Genomic DNA, 18,949 nt, shown 5'->3' with positions numbered 1-18,949 from the left:
TAATTTGCTAATACCAACTTCAAACAAAAACTATGAAATAACTTGTCCAAATGAAGCATTCCAGCTTATTTTGATATTATCCTTTTCACACGTGGGCATGTTATGCACTTACTGATCTTATGTCGATATTTTGTTTGTCAAGACTTGATCACCTTGGCCTCGATACATACTGTAAATTGTGCTTTACGACGATTAGATCAAAGACGAACTTGATTTATTGTTTTGCTTTAACGAATACAAGTAGTAAATTATATATTAAATTGCACATTAAGTTTGATGTATTAGCAATAATTAGCATTGATAACGAATATGCACATGGTGAAAAATACTAACCTAGTATAATCTGACCTTGACCCAACAAATTTTCATACAAATAGATACCATAACTACATACGAAACATAGAATAGATCTGAGATGTGGTGCTTTTTCTTATCCGACTTAGTTTTTTTGTTCTAAATTTTTTAACATTTTTATACCACATGCGATATTACCGGCTGGGTATAAAGTAAGATTACTACATGATCTAACTTTGGTAATTAAATGGTTATCATTTGATTTAATACTTGGCGCGTACATGCTTTTTATGCTAGAGTGGAACCGCAGATGAGGTATTTCGTCGATAGTAGAGCTAGAGTAAATCCCTTTCTTTTGCAGCATTTGGCCGCCTGGTGTAGCACTTGTAAAGCTCTGGGGGATAACTCTTTACAGAAAAAAACAGTTTTAAATAGCTACAACCTATACCTATGAGTTACTATTTCATTGTATTTCTTCTAGTATAATCTGGTATAATATTTACATTTCAACTCAATTTTGTTTCTTCTAATACGACTAATATTAAAGAGTAGTATTGTTTGAAACTAGTGGTTTGGAGTTAACAATATTTATGTTGTTTTTATATGATTAATGAAATCTGAATCTCATAAAAAGAGAGATTAGATATACTGACTCCAAAATTGAAATGTCAAATGTTATAAATGCACGTTGAATATTATCTTCGACTTTTTATATTGCGCATGTGCATTTTGAATTTCTGAATTCAATGCGGGTATAGTAATACGTGCGTTAGAAATCTTTATGATTTTGTTTCAGTTGGCACCCTTTGTTCTTAATACATACGTATCCAATAGTACCATTTATTATTTAAATGCTTGTTAAATATAATATTTTCTATAACCTAAATCCACATATATATGTATATATATATATTTAAGATTTGAAAATAGATAAATATATATGAAAATGAACCCGTACTTTCTGTATTTTGTGTAGATTCAATTACCAATCCTGTGAAGTATAGTCAATGTTCGTCTCGAGCCAATATTAAATATTCCTTTCAACGAACCATCTTATTACAGAGTACTTCACGGATAAAATGTGCGTCCAAGGCTGTATCATTATATGTTAGTAGTGATGTGGAACTGCAGTAGTACAAATATGACGGGAAGGAATTTGTTTATTAATGTATTATTTCTAGTTATTGCAATAATATTTAGCGCAATACCACAGTGTTTCTCAGTTTTATCAGACAAACGATTATGTTATGATCCTGACTGTTCCGGTAATTGAAGCCATACTTTATCCTCAATACGTGTCTAATTTAAATTCTTTTTTTTTATTTCGTGTAAATTATTTAATGATGTATTTTCTATAGAGCCTGTTTCACTAGCTAGAACGACTATCAGATATACCCCAAACGAGGTGGGATTATTGTCGTGCAACATTAATGAAAAAGTCACAGTTTATAGTAAAGAAGCAGGGAAGAGAAATGACTTGTGGGGTGTAGAGGTAAATTTTATCAATTTCTATTTTTCTATCTAATTTTAGGTTTTCCGGTTCTTATTGTTCGTGTTGATATGTAAAATTATCTGGTATTAAAACAAATGTAGGAATTAAAAAAATTAAATGTATAATCTGAAATCTGGCCAAATTAAATACTAAGAACAATATAAAAATCTAAAGATTATATTATGCTTTTTCTGATTGTATAATCTTTTATTTTACTTTTCCTGTGGTAGTTATTATATTTATACAAATAATTCGAAAGATTTTATTAATTTTAGATAAATGGTAGACATGGATATATACCAAAAACATTTTTAAAGGAATATAAAATTCTACATAAAAATTTAGAACATGAAGTATCAATTGATCCACTATTTAGTAATGTTTCATCTAATGAGAAACTTCAATCAAAGAAAAATAAAAATAAATCAGTGTTTGACAAGGAGGATATTAAAGCTTCAAATGAACAAATTGATAATTTGGATTTAAAGTCCTTGGAAGAACTGCCACAGAGTGCAAATGGTATAAATCCATCTTATGAGATTATAGATGGAACTACAGTCCACTTAGATATCAATAAGCCTTCTGAACCAACTTTTATAAAAGAAGTTATTCAAACAACAGTAGTGCCAAATGAACAAGATGCAGTTGATGAAATCTTAAATAATAATCTAGAGAGCAAGGAGCATACCATTTCTGCTGAAGTCAATTTTAAAGACTTTGTGGCAAGTTCAGAAAAAATATTAGATTTACCAGAAATATCTGGTATACAAAGTTCACCATTGAATATAAGCATAACCTCTGATAAAATAGAATATACAATAGAGAATGTAGAAAATAAGTCAGTCGCGAATGTGGAAGGTGATCAATTTTTAGATAAAGTCATTGATATCAATAGTCCACAAACATCTACATCTGATGGTCCTAAAGAAACATTGATAACTATTGAAGGAGAAAAAGCACTTGAATTAAATAAAGAAGGTAATGTCAGTCCCAGTGAAGCAGATGAAAATAATAACACTACGCCAGATGTACAAAATATAAGAAATATTGATCAAATTGAGAAAGTAGATATTCAACCTTTACAAAATGTTATGATAGATACAACCAATAAAACTCAATTAGATATACAAAATGCAGAAAGTTTTGATCAAATACAGACAAAAGATATCCAATCTTCACAGAATATTACAATAGTTACAACTAGTGATGCTAGATCAGATACACAAAATGCAGAAAATTCTGATAAAGTTGAAACAGAAAATATCCACACTTCAAGTGCTGAGATGATTTTGGTTAATGAGACTGAATTGGGTATACGAAATACAGAAAATTCTGGTGAAGTTGAAAAAGAAGAAGTCAACTCCTCAGCAAACATTGAATTATTTTCACTTAGTAACATTAAATCAGATATACAAAATGCAGAAAATTCTGATCAAATTGAAACTAAAGATATCCAGGCTTCACAAAATGTTACAATAGTTACAACTAGTGACGCTAAATCAGATGTACAAAATGCAGAGAATTCTGATCAAATTGAAGCTAAAGATATCCAGCCTTCACAAAATGTTACAATAGTTACAACTAGTGATACTAAATCAGATGTACAAAATGAAGAAAATTTTGATAAAGTTGATATAAAAAATATCCCATTATTAGAAAACATCATACCTCATATAAAAGATACCCGATATTTAGGAAGTGTTATGCAAATAGAAACAGAGCCAGATGATTCAAAAAAAGAAGAAGAAAGCAAAAGTATTGAAGATTTAAATGAACATGATACTAGCGAATATAAACCATTTTCATTTATTGAATCAAATGTAAACGACGAAGTACTAGTAACGTTACCTACTCATAATATTGAAACTAAAGATATTCAGTTTGATTTAGATATTGAAACAGAGGAAGGAACTATATTAGATAGTAAATCTAATTCAAATATTGAAGATACTGTTTCTGTAGAAGAAATAACAGATATCCAATATAATACAGATAATGAGGATGCTTTGCCTATAATAGAAGAAACATCTGAGAATATTTTCCGTGAAGTACAAGGTACAATATAAAAATTATTTTATTCTTGTGTATATTATTATGTACTATTATTAGCATTCATATATAATTCTAATTAATGCGTTAATACTTTTCAGCTTCAGTTCCAGATGTTTGTACAGCCGATAATATTGGATGTCCTTCAACAGACAATCAAAATAATTTTCCACATCATGTAAGTCATAATTATCTTAGAAATATTACTATTATAAATTGTAAGTCTTTTGTGTGTTATTTATTATTTAGTTAATTGTTATAGGAACAACCTTCTCAGGACAGTGAAAATGCTCTAATGAGTGGGATACAAATTGAAAGCAATTATTGGTTGGCATTAATGTATCTAAGTGTCACTGCCGCTGCAACGCTTATATTTTCTTTAGGATACTACTGCATTGAGGTATTAAGTAAATACTTTTGAAGTATATGCTATATGTAGAAATATTTCACTATTCTAGTATTAGTATTAAAAAATTATTTAAAATTGTATGAGCAAAAATGTATATGAACAAGGGAAACATGCATATATAATTTTAATAATTTTATGTTTATAGAATATGAGGAGTGATAGACAACTGATAGTTAGAATCAACAAACTTGAAAAAGATTTACTTATTTCAGAAGCAGAATGTACAATGGTAAACGAAAATTTAAAAGCAACGAAGGAAAAGGTACCACAATTATATATTCATATTCTTTTTTTAGTGAATTTATATTATCATAAAACATATTGTAGTTGAGTCGCATGGAAGATGAATCATTCGGTTCTGACGAAATGGTGCTTTCTTTAAGGGCTGATTTAGAAGTCTCACAGGTAATATTTTGTAATATTTGCATTTAAATATGATATATATATATTATTATATAATATTATATATTATTATATATAATAATAATAATAATAATAATAATAATAATAATAATAATAATAACAACAACAACAACAATGTAATATTTATAATAGAATGCGAAAACAGAACTAGAAGATCAAGTAGCCATGTTGGAAAAAGACCTAGAAAGTGCTACTGAAGCAGGGTTAGAATTAGAAAAAATGTTACGAGAAGTTCTCTCGGCAAATAATGAAGTTAATCCGTTAGCGCAGTCAGTAGAAGATCTACAAACTAGGTTGAATGCTCAACAAGCTGCAAACGAATCTTTAACGAATGCTGTGAATCTTAAAACTCAAGAGGTGTGTATATTTAAATTAGGTGATAGATATTTTTATAAACAGAAGTATGTATTTAATTGCATGTTCTACATATTTATTACAGTTTGAATTTCATAAACTTGAGGTTCGTAATCATAAGCATTTCGTAACGTTCGTATATTATCAAGGATACCATTATAATTTATTGGAATACATGCCTCGTATAATGTATTTTATTCTATGCATATATGTAATCTTCAATACTAAATATTTTACAGAACGAATCTATATCAGCAGAACTTGTATTTGTTAAGAAGAAATATGAAGAGCTTGAGGTTGAACTAGTCAGGCTTACGGAAAATTTAAAACAAGAAGTAAACAGCAAGAATAATATCGAAAAAACATTAAGTGATAAGGTGCAACAATTAGAAATGGAAATCAAGGAAGTAAGTGTTAAACAAATATGAGATCAAAGGTCATGTAAGGTGTTTTATGTATATTTATTTTTGTAGATTTCTACTGAAAAGACAACCTTACAGAAGGCGTTGAAAGCTAAAGAAGTAGAAGCAAACGACCTTGTAGATGTTGTTAATCGATTGAATTCTAACAACTTGGATTTGGACAAGTTGTATGATGTATCTCGTATTAAAGTTGAAGCAACAGCATTGCTTGAAGAAAGAAACGAATTAAAAATACGATTGGCTGAAATTGAAGGAGCTCACAATTTATTAGAAGGTATATCTTGAAATATTATTTAAAATCACATAGTTGGTGGAATATACTATATATAAATTTTTGAATTATAGAACATGTGAAGTTCGTTAAAGAGGAGGTAGCAACTTTAGGCGAACAATGCAAAGTAGCGGAAAAAGAAAAGAAAGATGCAGAAACACGACTTGAGGTGTTGACAAATTTTTTCGAGGAGAAAGAAGCACATCGCCAAAAGTATTACATGTTTATCTAAATTAATATAAAATTATTTTTCTCTTTAATTAATATTTATATTAAAAATATCAATTATTCATATGCATTATCATTAGGGAAGAAGCTATTTGGTTACAACAGCAAGGTGAGGTTGTATCCACTGTAGAACGAATACAAACGATGCAAAATGAAATACAAAACTATAAGTGAGTGTTTATCGTTTAAACTAAGTCTGAAAACTCGTTCTATGGTTATTATAATATTGAATTTTTAAACTGCATTTAGGCAACAAATAGAAGTGTTAAAACGTGAAATATTAGACCAAGAAAGAGAATACAAGAATCAAATTTCTGTTCTTGAAACAAAAGCACATGAGCAATGGGTATGAATGTTTTGATTATTTTGACTTGATTATCTTAACTTACTATGTTGTGAAATTTGTTGTAATATTTTGATTAAATTTTATATTAAGGTCATAGCTCGTCAAGTTGAACGTCGTTTAGAGGAATCCAAGGTTGAAGCAGGTCAATTGCGTAATCGCCTTACACTAATAGAAAAAAATATTAACGATATAGATCCCGAAGCGAAATTACATCGTAAGTATAATGAAAAGAAGTTCCTTTTCTATTTTATGTTTACCTATTTCGTTTCAATGTTGTAATTGCTTTAAGTAGTAAATATTATTTTAATTTTGAGAGGAAATAGTATTTTAAAATGTATACTTGATAGATTATTGTTGCTAATCTAATGCGATAAATTGGTATAAATTTTCTATTTAGCATTAGTAGAAGTTGTAGACACAGACATTTGTTGCCTTAATTATTGAATACATTTAATCATCGAAATATATGAAGTTATAATTAGACTTACCAAAAGTACTTTGGCCCATTTACCATTGGTGATATGGTACTACAGAGTGCCTTAATGTAGAAAATTGTATTTTTTTAACGTAATTTTCAAACAGGACTAGAAGCAAACGGCGAGACGACAACGTCGCCTCCATTATTCATAGGAGCAGAATCATCCAGCTCCCCCATAATGTTTTCTGGTTCTTCGAGTGTTCCACCGCCACCACCACCTTCCTATTTACATTCATTGTTTCCTCCGTACTTACCACCTCCGTTACCAAATACATCCGGAGTACCACCATACGAAGTTAGTCAACGACCACCACCGCTTGGTGGTCGGTTATCTTCACCTCCGCCTATGCCTCTGCATCCACCTGCTCCTAATAGGTACGACAACGCAGGTTCCCCACCACCAATGTCTCCACACTTACTTCCGCCTTTTAATCATAGATCACCCCCACCTCCTCCGTTTACTAGTGACATTCATCCACCTCCTCCACCTCCTCCTGGTTCGATATTACCACCACCCCTTGGAACGCCGCATTCGTGGGGGGAAGAATCACTGCCGCCTCCACGCAGTTCTGGTTTTCATCCAGCACAACGAGAACGAGTTCGAAATCACAAAGGTTTGTGTATAAGATGACAAGCAACCGCAAGAACCCGGCACCCTCATTAATGGTCGATTTCACTTTCATTGAAATGAGTTTTTCCGTTTGTTCTCATTATTATTTTTTTCTCTTCTTTTTTGTTGTGCATGCAAGGACGCAAGCGATTCTCTAAAGTGAGACAATTTTGGAGTACTATGGAAGGAAATAATTGCAAATAAATGCAGTATGTCAAGTTGAACGAGATTGATTTTGTTTTGCTCCGCCGATGCAAAATATGTGTCAAATATCGAAATAAGTGTAAAAATTAAATTACAAATTTCTTTCCTTTCGTTATTATATGTGTTAAATAGATCTTTTATATAGTAGTTTCATTATTTTCTTAATGACATTGTATTATGATATTATTGTTAAAATATAATTTACTTTGTTGGACATGGATTTGTGATTTGATTTTGATATCTTAATAATTACACTTACTTTCAAGTAGCAATACCTTTTTCTTTCTATATTTTTATTCATGATTTGTACTTCTCATATTCTTCTTTCTATGTCAACAATTAGAACGAATTAGTAGCAGATATAACATGTTATTTACAGTTGTTTATTTTTTTTCAGGTTCCTTACATTCTTCGGGAGAATCACTAGATAAATCACATCATAACAGCAAAGTTTGAGTCTTTTATTTTGTTATAAAATATCTTCGTATACGCGTTAAACTTGTCATTATATTGTGAGACATTTAAATATAAAAATATTTCAATAAACGAATAACAGTGATGCAGGATATATTAACGCTAATAGACCAACCAGCATTTACTACTTTGTGAAATAGTAAATTATGCATTTTGATATGATATTTGTCAAATGTAATAAACACATATTAATTTGCTATGAGAAATACATCTATTAGCCATCACTGTTATATCAAAAAGGGGAAAGAAACAAATTGTATATATATATTTAATTATTCTTTAGGGATGTATCGAAGTATAGAATGAATTGTAAAAATGTTTCTTTATATAGTTATATATAAATCTTTGTTCAAGTCTAAAAAATTTACTATCTTCATAAATCTCTCAACCAGGAAATAAATTGTAATATGAATTTAGATTAAATACAATTGTTATATAAGGTTTTAAAAAATTGAAATAAATTGTAATTTATTATTACGTTACATCTTATAATTTTTATGATTTCCATTTACTATTCGTGTATATACATATGTATATCTGTCAGAAATTGTCAAGCATTCAAAATTATACATTTATTATCCACAGTTTCCTTTTTACATTTCATAAACAACAATGTAGCTGTTTGTCTACATTGCTGGATCATTTAATAATTAATACTTACAGTATTCACAATTCAACAAAGAGGTCGAGGAATGCAATGATTATATCATAACTCTATAGCTAATGAGTCGTAATTTTATAAAAATTCGGCTTGTCCTTCGATCATCTTATATTACAAGTAATGGATATGGTCAACTACACAGTTACATAAAGAAATATGCATAATAATAATGTAACAATTATTTTATGCCAAAAATACTACAAAAAATATAAAGAAAAATATAAGAACCGCGAAGATCTTTATCATTAACCACCTGTTATTAGTTATGGATTGGAAATATCTTAAAATTTCTGCATGTGCAGCTTCTACATTTAATTCTGTATCTTCTATATTGCTATCTATCCTGAAAGTTTATTCAAAATTTACAATAACTCTAATAAATAATTGTAAATACAAAAATCTTATTAACATATTCCATATCCAAAAAGAAGTAATAATTACAATTAGCTTAAAAATTAAAATGTAACAGATATTTAAAAAAGAATGCAACATTTGTGCTGGACTCTTAGCACTTAATTTGTTAACTATTAATAGAATAGGATATGAAACATATTAACACATACATATATCTAAAATATTGTTACCTTTCTACCATTTCTTCTTGTTCTTTAACCATGTGTGCTAATTGTTGGAAAATTCCTCCAAGTTCAACTATAGTTGATTCTATGTTTTGCATTGTTTCTGCTCTTGATTGAAGGTAAGCATCCTTACAATCAAACATTGATTAATTTTTTTCAGACATATTAGTTTCTTATCATTTTGTCATATATATTATGCAGCTTACAGTGTCATCTTGTATCGCACGTTGCATTACTAGTTGCCCCATTGCTGGCTCCAGATCAATAGCCACAGAAGAAGGAGAATTTTCTTCTTGTAACAACAATGAACCTTGTTTTCCAGTTACACTTGGAGGTAACATGGTGGATACAGTTCCTTGAGTAAATTGTTGTCTTCTACTTTGTTCTTCTCTCATATTCTGTATATATTAACAGAATTATTACTTAATTCTACATTTCTTTGTTTTCCTCCTCTTACATACCTCTGATCTCACTTCAAGAACACTTTTAAAATGATTTGACATGTTTGCTAGTTTTGATTGTAAGGCCATAACAATTGAAGATGAATGTGAAGCCATGTGATGACTTTGAGATGCACCATATTTTTCCCGTTGCTTTTTACTAAGTTCTTGTAGTTTTCCTATTTGATGATTCAAACTTTTTAAATCTGTTTTTATCATGTTTGTTAATTCTTCAATTTCCATTTGTCTGTCATTGAATATAGACTTCCTTTTTGCCACTGAAACAATTGATTTAATAAGTGTTACTTCTATCAACATGTCTATACTTAACTGTATGCTCGATATACTTAAATTTGATATATATAGAATGTTATTTACATGTATATAACACACATCATTATCTTTTTATCAAAGACTAAGATTTAGCTCAATGAATAAAAATATAGAGGAATTCAATGTAAAAGATGTTTGTGAATCAAGTGTAAAAACATTATTTCAATCAAATAATCAATTGATATAATTAATTAATAAAGATGGAACTTCATCTACATTATAAAAATGTATGTAGTATGTTAATTATATGGTACAGTTCCTTACCTTACATCTTTATGTCACAGTATGTTATAAACATTTTATATTAAATTTAACAAGAATCTAGCATTAGGTAGACTTTTTTGTAATCTTACCTAGAGCAAGTTTTTCTAACTTAGCATATGTGCTCGCTATATTTTTTCCAATGCTCTTAGCGTTCATCATGAAATTCGAGTAACTGTGTAATTGACGTGCCCGACGAGGATTTTGCAGAACCGATGTCCGAGCAACGGTTCTGACTTCCATCGTTCGAACAGCTTTAACAAATTCATTAGTCCTGTCGCGCGACGACATTGTCGCGGCTGCAATATCCGTTTACTTTCCTTCGTTTTCGACACGTCCACATGACAGTGCAGCGACGTTCTAGGAGTGTAGCATTTGGTCTAAAGAGTTGGCAGCACGATTGTAGCACCATCTGTAGAGGGATAGAGAAGCTAGTTAAAAGAGAATGGCTGAACTAGCAATGCGTATCGTAACCATTTTTGTACGTTCATGTATTAAATAAAATAGTTTTATACGCTACACGACCTAACGTGAATTCCTCTAATCGTGACACTACAGAGCTATGTTTCCTATGGGGATTTTTCCTCTTTTATTCTTGACAACGTCAGATGTCAAGAAGCGCATTTGATAAAATGGGATACTAGGATAAATATCACTAATTTTGATGTTAGAGACGAGATTTAAACCTAAATTCTATTAACTTTAAGCATCATAGAAATATTCTTTGAATTGCTCTAAATATTTGTCAAATCTAAAAATTATTGAATATTTTTTAAGTGTGATGCTGTACTATTTTATATTAGCATTAGCTTTATGCTTAGTAATACGTTTTAGTTAGCTTATTATTATTTACACAATGAAATTTGTTGAACGCAATAAAAATATGAAGCAACTATGAATTAATAGATATAGGTACATTAACGAGATAGATCGTTAATTTAAAATTTTAAGTGCGTTTGTTTAAACCATGCTGTTTGATTTAGTTATCCCATCAATTTCAAATTTTTACATCATATTCGTTATCGAACTATTTAACACGTATGATTTTTTAAATAATTCAATTAGTTCAATTTTTACAAAATTACGAGAATTTCTTTTTTAAGGAAAAGAAAACTGCAATTTTTATTCCTATCTTCAAAATAATTTCAATTATATGGTTCATCACGAAAGATCTATCTTTATTTGATTTAATACGATTTGAAAATTTTCAAGAAAGGAAAGTAAATATTCGTTATTTATTTCGAACTGCATATTTTTACTATGTATTTATATGTTATATATTACTATTTATTTGCATTTATTCATTCTAATGATGATATTTTATTTATTATTGTGTGATAAATAAGAAGAAACCCTTCCTACTAATTTAGTATTGTAGTTACGTATAGATAATGTTGAAAATAATGGGATAACAATTTTGATGCGAGGCTTTTTTACTTCATTTTTTATATATCTTTTTATATCAGTTTTTATTTCACGCATGATATCAAAAAGAATTATTTATCGCAGTATATAAGTCTGCTAAAATTTCATAGGGCAATTGAAATAAAGATACCAGTCTTATGCCAACAATATTTATTTTTTATGCTAACACTTACTTTCATTAAAAAATTATCTTCGCACGAAACAACTCGTTACATTTTAAACTGTACCATTTCTGATCTCATAAAAAAATAGTTCCCATTTATTTTGATCCCTCTCCAGTCAAAGACTGAATAAGAAAACAGCTATTCTGTATTTTTAAATCGCTCGGTATACTTACACGTAAATATATTTAAATATTCTTTCAAGGATTTATTAGCATAAGTAAAATACGGTTGATCATTACAAACGAATACACGTATAAAATTTCTATTACATGCATGTATTCTTGCTAAGAGGAGATTTTCCTGACTTCTAGGATAAGGAAGAGAATCCAGAAGAAACAAGGGTATTGTTGACTCGTATCTTTTCATTTAAGCAACAATTCGAAGAAAAGATGTTTTCGTTTTCTTTCAAAATGTCTTACTGTCGAATATTATGGATGGTGTACAACCTGTAATATAGTCTTACTAATGCTGCTATTTCATAGGACTGCTTTACGTAACTATAATATAGTTTAGTTTATGCGTTCATCTTCGAGAAAGCATACATAACAATCAGCTTCGTTACAGGTGACTCTCTTAAATATATAATGTACATAGCTATAGAAGAACATATAACATATATGTATATCATCTATATAACTCTACGATAGTCAACATTTTATTGTATCGCGATGGTTTACAGTTTCTCGTATACGAATGTCGTCGTTGAATCCGAAAGAGTGTCGCGGACGGAAATCTTATGTTCTTTTACTATATATTTATTTTATCACTGCTATTTTACTGATTAAGTTATATACGTATAGTGTACCTAAGTACATAACTATACTGTGTAAACATATAATTAGTGCAATATACAGACACCATCTAAAAGTTTGAGATCACGCATCATTCCGGTTACTTACCATAAAATGACACTATAGAAATCTGGATTATCGATCTAAGTTAAGAAAATTATTTTCTTGCATAAATTTTTGATTATACACTGCATTCAGGAAGACGTTATATAAATATATGTTTTAAACATTGCGAACAATAATCTCAAATCATTCAATGATGGTATATGTATACATAAGATATATAATACGATATATAAACCAATTATTAAATTTTTGTAAAAATTGATAAAAAATAATGGAATCTTTCGGATTCAATAAATCCGACGCTATTCTTTTAGATTATTTCTTGATTGTCTCAAGCAGTTAGAGTGTCCACTTGATTCTTCGGTATTTCGTTGTCGAATTCTTCCACGGTTTCTACGCTTCGTGAGGAAGTGGTGCCATCTACTTTGCTGGTGTCGGTAGCAGTGATCCCTCCAGTACCCGTAACTGTAGGAAGGGTGGTAACTTCGGCATCTGCCTCGTTTTCGGTCTGCAAGAGAGTTTCGTTCTGAGGCCTCACGTCAATAACACGGACGCGGATCAGCGTGCTGTATTCGTCGTCACCATCGGTGTAGGTTGTTTCGTTAATGGTCAACACGTGTCCGTTGATGATCTACAAGCAAATGATAGTGTTCTGTATTTTACAATAAACTTAATTTCAATTTAATCTCAAACACTTATATGGATATACAAAATTAAAGATTTGCGATGAAATGTAATACGTATATCTACGTTAACAATGCAATGATACGTTTTACTTTTCTTTAGAGAATGATCAAAGTTTTCCTTATTAGTTCATTGTGTATTAAATGAATTTCCGCAAAATTAAAAAAGATCATTTTTGTAATTTACTATTTTACTATCGTCATTATTTGACGAAGGTGCTTTTGCTGAAAAATAGATTTAAAATACAAATGAACGTTCTTCGAATTCTTACACAATCGTTTTCTTCTATTGTATGATTATCCTTTTTAAGCAAATTAAGAAAATCTTTAAGAAAGATACGTCTAAAATATTAACATTCAATATTCTATGAACACTCGTCTATGTATCAAACTTTCTATTTTTTTACAATCTGTATCAACAATTTTCATAGCACGCAGTCATTTTAATTTTAAATATTTACACTTTCCGCGAATGCGTCGCAATAAAAATTAAAGACTGCGTACCGATCTAAGTGGCACGGCGGTTATTTCATCCCAGGAAATGTAGCAACCTGATCAGCATTGATGTGCAGATTACGTTGTGCAATTTATTACGTAACTTGGAACAATGTATTGCGCGTATTCAGACAAATCGTACACGTTATATGCAAGTACATAAGCCGTACTCTTACGCAGCGCTATTAATTATATTTGAGTAATGCTAAAGTTGAACACTCTTGTTTCATTATTTCATCTTTCACAAGAGACAGGAGGCGGGATTACCGCGCTGTTCTAACGTATTTACTTTAAATTGAACGTTATAGAAGAGGATCGTTTCGTGGAAATATTTAAAGGCAATTACGGGATCATCTTAAGTTTCTGCAATGATATTACTCTTGATATTTCGATTAATGTTCCATTAACTTTTTCGTCTCTGCTGTTGGATCATTAAACACGGCCAATGACAAAGTACTTTATAAGAGCAGTTAACAATTTTTAAAACTTACATCTAATAACAAACGTAATTAAACTTGTCTTTCATCTTGGTAGAATATCCAATATATACGTAAAAAGTTTTGCGGAATTGTATTTGTATTTGAATAAAAAGAACACAAGTTACCATTTCCTAAATGAATAATTAATTTCCTAAATAAATCAGAAACGAATCGTTGAAAAGCAGAGAGCGATGATAAAGCTAGGTAAAATAAGAGAAAATGAAATTACTATTAATCCTAGTTTCTTATTTGATGATATTTACTATTTCACCTTGGATTTTACGGACAATTTATATAACGTACGTTATGTCATCAACATGCAACAAAAATCACTATAATATACTTGCCGTTATTGTTCTCGTTGATAGACACAAAGACGGTACGATTTGATGCTAATAAGATTCCCATTTTCAATGAACCGAATTACATACGTATTTCTCTGGAATACGTTCAACGGGAATGTATCTTTTCACTGTACAAAGACTATGATATACAAAAGTAACAAAGGGTTCTAACCGAAGGAACTTTGTCAGCCGCGTGAATCGATTAGCTGAAAGAGGCAAATCGGAAATGAGCGTAATATTTACGCGTGACTGACCTTGGTGGTGGAGGTGGTGTTCGCTCCTTCAGGAATCTTGCTCCAATTCACAACCCCATCTCCGGGAATACGTGACAAAATGCCAGCCATCTGATCTCTTATCCTCTTCATGTGGGCTGAAAACATATTTGAGATTGATTATTAAACTGACAGGGAGTAAATAAATCATCCATAAAAAAAAGAAAAAAATATATATAAATATATACTAGCAATAGTATTCGAATTTTACTATGCAGGAATTAATTGTAAATTAATGATGAGAAGGTGCACTTGCTTATGAAGTCAGTAGGTTATGGATTTTTAGATTATCTATTACATAAGAGAATTTGTTAGTAGTATATCATGGTACAATATGCAATTTGTCGACGCGATTATTAATTTTAAATATCACTGCTCGATTGATGACATTTCGAAGAAAATTTATCTAACCAAGTCGTAATTCAGAGATTAACTTACGAGTTGTATATCGCGTCGTTAGTGACCAGTAATTTAAAGTAATTTCTCATTCTATTCGTATCTTTGTTTAGGTTTTGCTTTACTTAAAAAAAGATAAAGCAACATATAGGTAGCAATAAAAACTATTGGATGATATTCTAGAAACTTGGGATAATATTCGGGACTTTTTGGGGATTTTTTAATACACAGAAGTCTGAAGAAGACTGCATGGGCTTAAACGACCCAGTATGCACGTAAAGCAGCAAAGCAGTAAAGGTAATGTTGCAGATAGAGGGTTCAACGACTTGATAAAGAGCATCTCAAACGACAAAACTACTCTATGAGATTTAGCAATTACGATTGTCAATGTTATTCTTGTATTATTAGCGTATCAACGTTTAGACATTAATGTTACTGTAATATTTTATTACACACAACTGTAGTATATTTATATAGCTGTAAAATATAAGAGAATAATCCTCGTAACGTTCAGGTGAAAACGAAAAAGATTTAATAAGAGATTCTACATTAGTACAGTATAGTGGATATAAATTTTTGTTCCATAGAGGGAAATAGTTTGAAAAGTTTTATGATCTGCTAGCTGAATCGAGTTTATGATAGGTACGTGAGTTTTCAATAGTTCGGAGGCTAAGAAGTTCGATTTGATATCTTAAAGCAGTATTTCTTGCTCTAGATGTTTCTAGAATAAAACTTTCTAATTGTACTTGAAATTTGAAGAGATAGCTGCTTATTACTTGTGATTATTATACTCTGAATTTTTATGCATTTACGAAGAAATTTAAAGATGCGCAAATGAACAGAATGGAAAAATGTCGAAAATATTTCAAACAGAGTACTCGTTGTAACGTTTAATAAGTAAAACAAATTTCTGCTAAGGTTCGATAAACAGTGTAAACGATATAAAATAGAATTATAAATAATATTCGAGTATAGTATTCACGATATTTGGCGTTTATTAAATTAGAAATTTTTGACACGTAGGTTTCTACGCAGTTATTTAAAAGATATCGATACCAAAATTGGGACATAAGCATTTCGCAACCTTGCATCGACATGTTTCTCTTTCAGATCAATAAGCACACGTTGAACTTGACCCGGTTATATCAGGAATATAAAACCAAGAATAAATTTATCAATCCGTTTCCCGCTGCCGGAATATGTCAACCTCTGTGTCGGATCTCTATTTTAACGAATAAACGATGTTTAACGAATAAACAGAAAAAGCATAGAAAACGAATATAAAACATGTTATATGAAACAATTGATAATAAATAGAAGATCTGACAAATAGAAGAAACTGAATATTTAGTTCTTATCATTGTTTTTGGAGAAATGTGGAAGTGGTAATAAAATGATTTGTTTCGTCATCTGGTAATATCATTGTACTTACACGTTCGAATTCTGATATTTATCTTTACAGATAGTCACAAATAAAAGTTGGTTCTTACAGTACTCGAACAATAATATTTGCAATTCTAATGAATTCGAAAGAAAAAACAAATGTATGCACAAAATAATAGAAATACACAGAAACAACTTCTTTCATTCTCGATTATTTGTTGGTGTTACTTCCCGCGAAATTAACAAAAGAAACACGCGACTGTTTATGCAGAAATGCAATGTCCGCCAACGTTAACAAAGCACATAAATATCTCGTTTCGATTGTTCGAATCACGAGAGTGATTTAGAAAGCATCGTAATCGAACTTGCATTATTCATACAAATCCTGTTAGAGCGTCTAACCAAACGAGTTGAAAAAACCTCACGGCTAGTCGTGCATGACGTTGGCTTAAGAACGTCGAGCATTATTCAGGAAGGTACATGTTCACGCGCATTAAGACTAGGTTACCAATCGGTAGATAGATGAGAAAATAGAAACTATAATTATTTCTATAGACTCTCATAGACCATCGTCGATTAAAATTGCTCGCCTAACCGCTTTATCAGTCGAGGAGAATGACATGGTAAAACGTCGCGAATTACACGATTTTTTCATGTCAGACCTAAGGATGTTCAGCTCGAGCGATGTTGTCGCTCTAAATGGTTGCGTGAATGTCGGTTTGTTTGCTAAAGTTATAATTTATATGTGTAGTTTATGATTTATTCATGCATATGGACATATGTATAGGACAGAGAATTGAAGCATTGTATGGATTATTACAGTATCTAATATTGAAGATGATGGATCGATCATTATATCAGTGTCGAAGATTATAGATTAGCTATTGTAGCAGAATAACTCTGCAACCATGGAGACAGGTAGTATTCTGTTAAACGCACAATTTCTAGCAAATTGACGTAAACTTTCACAGCTTGATAAATAGAAAATATATTAATGACTTTTTAAAGAAAGTATTATATAGCATAAGCTTGACGGTTATAAACTGGAGTTCGGCTTAAAAAATTAATTCTCGACGCATCGTTTGAGCGTTATATTTTATTGTTTTCCCTCGTTAAATCGAGACACGAAACGTTGATTATTACAAATACCAAGAAATTTCTTCTTTTATGCTTTCTCGCAGCTACAGTTTCAGTTCTTATTTGCTGGAAATATTCTACAAGTCTACAGTATAAATTTCCTCGGAAAAGTCAAGATAAAGCAGTAAGTTGCAGAGAGATATTTTCAATTAAATATAGTAATAAATAAACCGATTAATTATAGACTGATATTTTTGGTATCGCAGATAAATTAGGTCAACGAGGAGAATCGAGCGAGAGTGTAGCCTAATCGAAGATACGACAAGACTATAGAGTAGTGCTTGTGCATGCGCATTGGAAGATTTATTTTTAAAGAGAAATATTTCTCAAATAATTTACACGTCAGCGTAATTAACATAATTTAACATAATAAAAAATGTATCGAGTACATGAACTATCGCAGTTGCTGTGGAAGCTATTAATATCATGTATGCTTGCCTACTGTAATTTCTAAATCATGACTATGGGCTCGCAAATTATAGGAGACTTACATAGCTCGACAATCGTAAACTTGAGATACGCAATGCAGGACAGACAGAATGTGCAGGGTACAATAAAGACGACGTCGAGTTCGTAAACTATGATGTAGAACACGTGACAGGTGGAGCAACCAGGTGTTACAAATCATCAGGGACTGGTGTAACCGATAGAGATTATTAAGCACTCGCAGAATGCAATAAAGATTAACCCTAGGTCGTTGAAATTCGGCAAAGACTACCACTAAATCGTAAAGCATGATGTTATACGTCATATTGCAGCGGTATAATGAGAAATAAGATCCTCCGTACAAGTGTGAAAATCGATATGAATCATTAGAAATGTGTAAGGACCGATCTAGATTTACGATGGATTAACAGCATTTAACGTACAGCGAGTATAATGAAACTAAAATTTTACGCTATAAAAAAATAAGCAAGAACTGCAGAATATCGAAGTTATTGGCGATTTATATATCGTATGTTGTATGGCAAAGTATAAGAACGAAAA

At 30.6% G+C, this 18,949-nt stretch overlaps 4 protein-coding genes across 10 annotated transcripts in view; 1 reads left to right on the top strand and 3 right to left on the bottom strand.

Annotated features, from left to right (window-relative positions):
* The window catches only part of LOC132907358 (uncharacterized), a 140,867-nt gene extending 140,628 nt beyond the window's left edge, over nucleotides 1-239 (bottom strand). Inside the window, exon 1 of the mRNA XM_060960482.1 lies at nucleotides 113-239. The gene's annotated coding sequence lies outside the window, so the exon portion shown is untranslated. The remainder of the gene's footprint in view (nucleotides 1-112) is intronic.
* Nucleotides 240-1,259: 1,020 nt separating this feature from the next.
* LOC132907334 (transport and Golgi organization protein 1) lies at nucleotides 1,260-8,531 on the top strand. Of its 7 annotated transcripts, none has more exons than XM_060960338.1 (18): nucleotides 1,261-1,559; nucleotides 1,653-1,786; nucleotides 2,062-3,841; nucleotides 3,943-4,013; nucleotides 4,098-4,235; nucleotides 4,390-4,506; nucleotides 4,572-4,649; nucleotides 4,800-5,024; nucleotides 5,107-5,127; nucleotides 5,261-5,428; nucleotides 5,495-5,717; nucleotides 5,789-5,927; nucleotides 6,023-6,112; nucleotides 6,192-6,288; nucleotides 6,379-6,502; nucleotides 6,871-7,380; nucleotides 7,516-7,585; nucleotides 7,978-8,531. In XM_060960338.1, exons 1-17 carry the CDS (start codon nucleotides 1,400-1,402, stop codon nucleotides 7,578-7,580), a joined length of 4,140 nt encoding a protein of 1,379 aa, XP_060816321.1. In that variant the 5' UTR covers nucleotides 1,261-1,399; the 3' UTR covers nucleotides 7,581-7,585; nucleotides 7,978-8,531. The 7 variants fall into 7 exon arrangements, with proteins under 7 accessions (XP_060816354.1, XP_060816321.1, XP_060816330.1 ...); XM_060960347.1 differs by having other exon boundaries at nucleotides 3,937-4,013; nucleotides 4,113-4,235; XM_060960316.1 differs by having other exon boundaries at nucleotides 1,262-1,559; nucleotides 3,937-4,013.
* Nucleotides 8,532-8,611: 80 nt separating this feature from the next.
* On the bottom strand, nucleotides 8,612-10,711 carry LOC132907447 (syntaxin-5). Its single transcript, XM_060960571.1, has 5 exons — nucleotides 10,420-10,711; nucleotides 9,755-10,011; nucleotides 9,500-9,691; nucleotides 9,300-9,421; nucleotides 8,612-9,058 (listed from the first exon to the last, which is right to left on the bottom strand). The coding sequence occupies exons 1-5, from the start codon at nucleotides 10,616-10,618 to the stop codon at nucleotides 8,899-8,901; spliced, it is 930 nt and encodes a 309-aa protein (XP_060816554.1). The 5' UTR covers nucleotides 10,619-10,711; the 3' UTR covers nucleotides 8,612-8,898.
* A 1,176-nt stretch (nucleotides 10,712-11,887) lies between these two features.
* Nucleotides 11,888-18,949, bottom strand: part of LOC132907479 (icarapin-like) — a 54,748-nt gene continuing 47,686 nt past the window's right edge. Inside the window, exons 3-4 of the mRNA XM_060960621.1 lie at nucleotides 15,029-15,144; nucleotides 11,888-13,404 (exon numbers count right to left, since the gene is read on the bottom strand). Of these exons, the coding sequence (XP_060816604.1) occupies nucleotides 13,105-13,404; nucleotides 15,029-15,144 (416 nt within the window). The 3' untranslated portion in view covers nucleotides 11,888-13,104. The remainder of the gene's footprint in view (nucleotides 13,405-15,028; nucleotides 15,145-18,949) is intronic.

The sequence above is a fragment of the Bombus pascuorum genome, chromosome 1, assembly GCF_905332965.1.
Source record: "Bombus pascuorum chromosome 1, iyBomPasc1.1, whole genome shotgun sequence".
NCBI lineage: Eukaryota > Metazoa > Arthropoda > Insecta > Hymenoptera > Apidae > Bombus > Bombus pascuorum.
The sequence above is the reverse complement of the archived record's forward strand: the minus strand, read 5'-3'. Positions and strand labels throughout refer to the sequence as shown.

Bases quoted from the DNA above. Each gene is read 5' to 3' on its own strand.
- LOC132907334 (XM_060960316.1), top strand. From the start codon at position 1,400: ATGTTAGTAGTGATGTGGAACTGCAGTAGTACAAATATGACGGGAAGG. The intron at 1,560-1,652 runs GTAATTGAAGCC...TATTTTCTATAG, and splicing joins TTATGATCCTGACTGTTCCG to AGCCTGTTTCACTAGCTAGA. The intron at 5,718-5,788 runs GTATATCTTGAA...TTTGAATTATAG, and splicing joins AGCTCACAATTTATTAGAAG to AACATGTGAAGTTCGTTAAA.
- LOC132907447 (XM_060960571.1), bottom strand. From the start codon at position 10,618: ATGTCGTCGCGCGACAGGACTAATGAATTTGTTAAAGCTGTTCGAACG. The intron at 10,012-10,419 runs GTAAGATTACAA...CAATTGTTTCAG, and splicing joins GTTAGAAAAACTTGCTCTAG to TGGCAAAAAGGAAGTCTATA. The intron at 9,692-9,754 runs GTATGTAAGAGG...TAATATATACAG, and splicing joins TTCTTGAAGTGAGATCAGAG to AATATGAGAGAAGAACAAAG.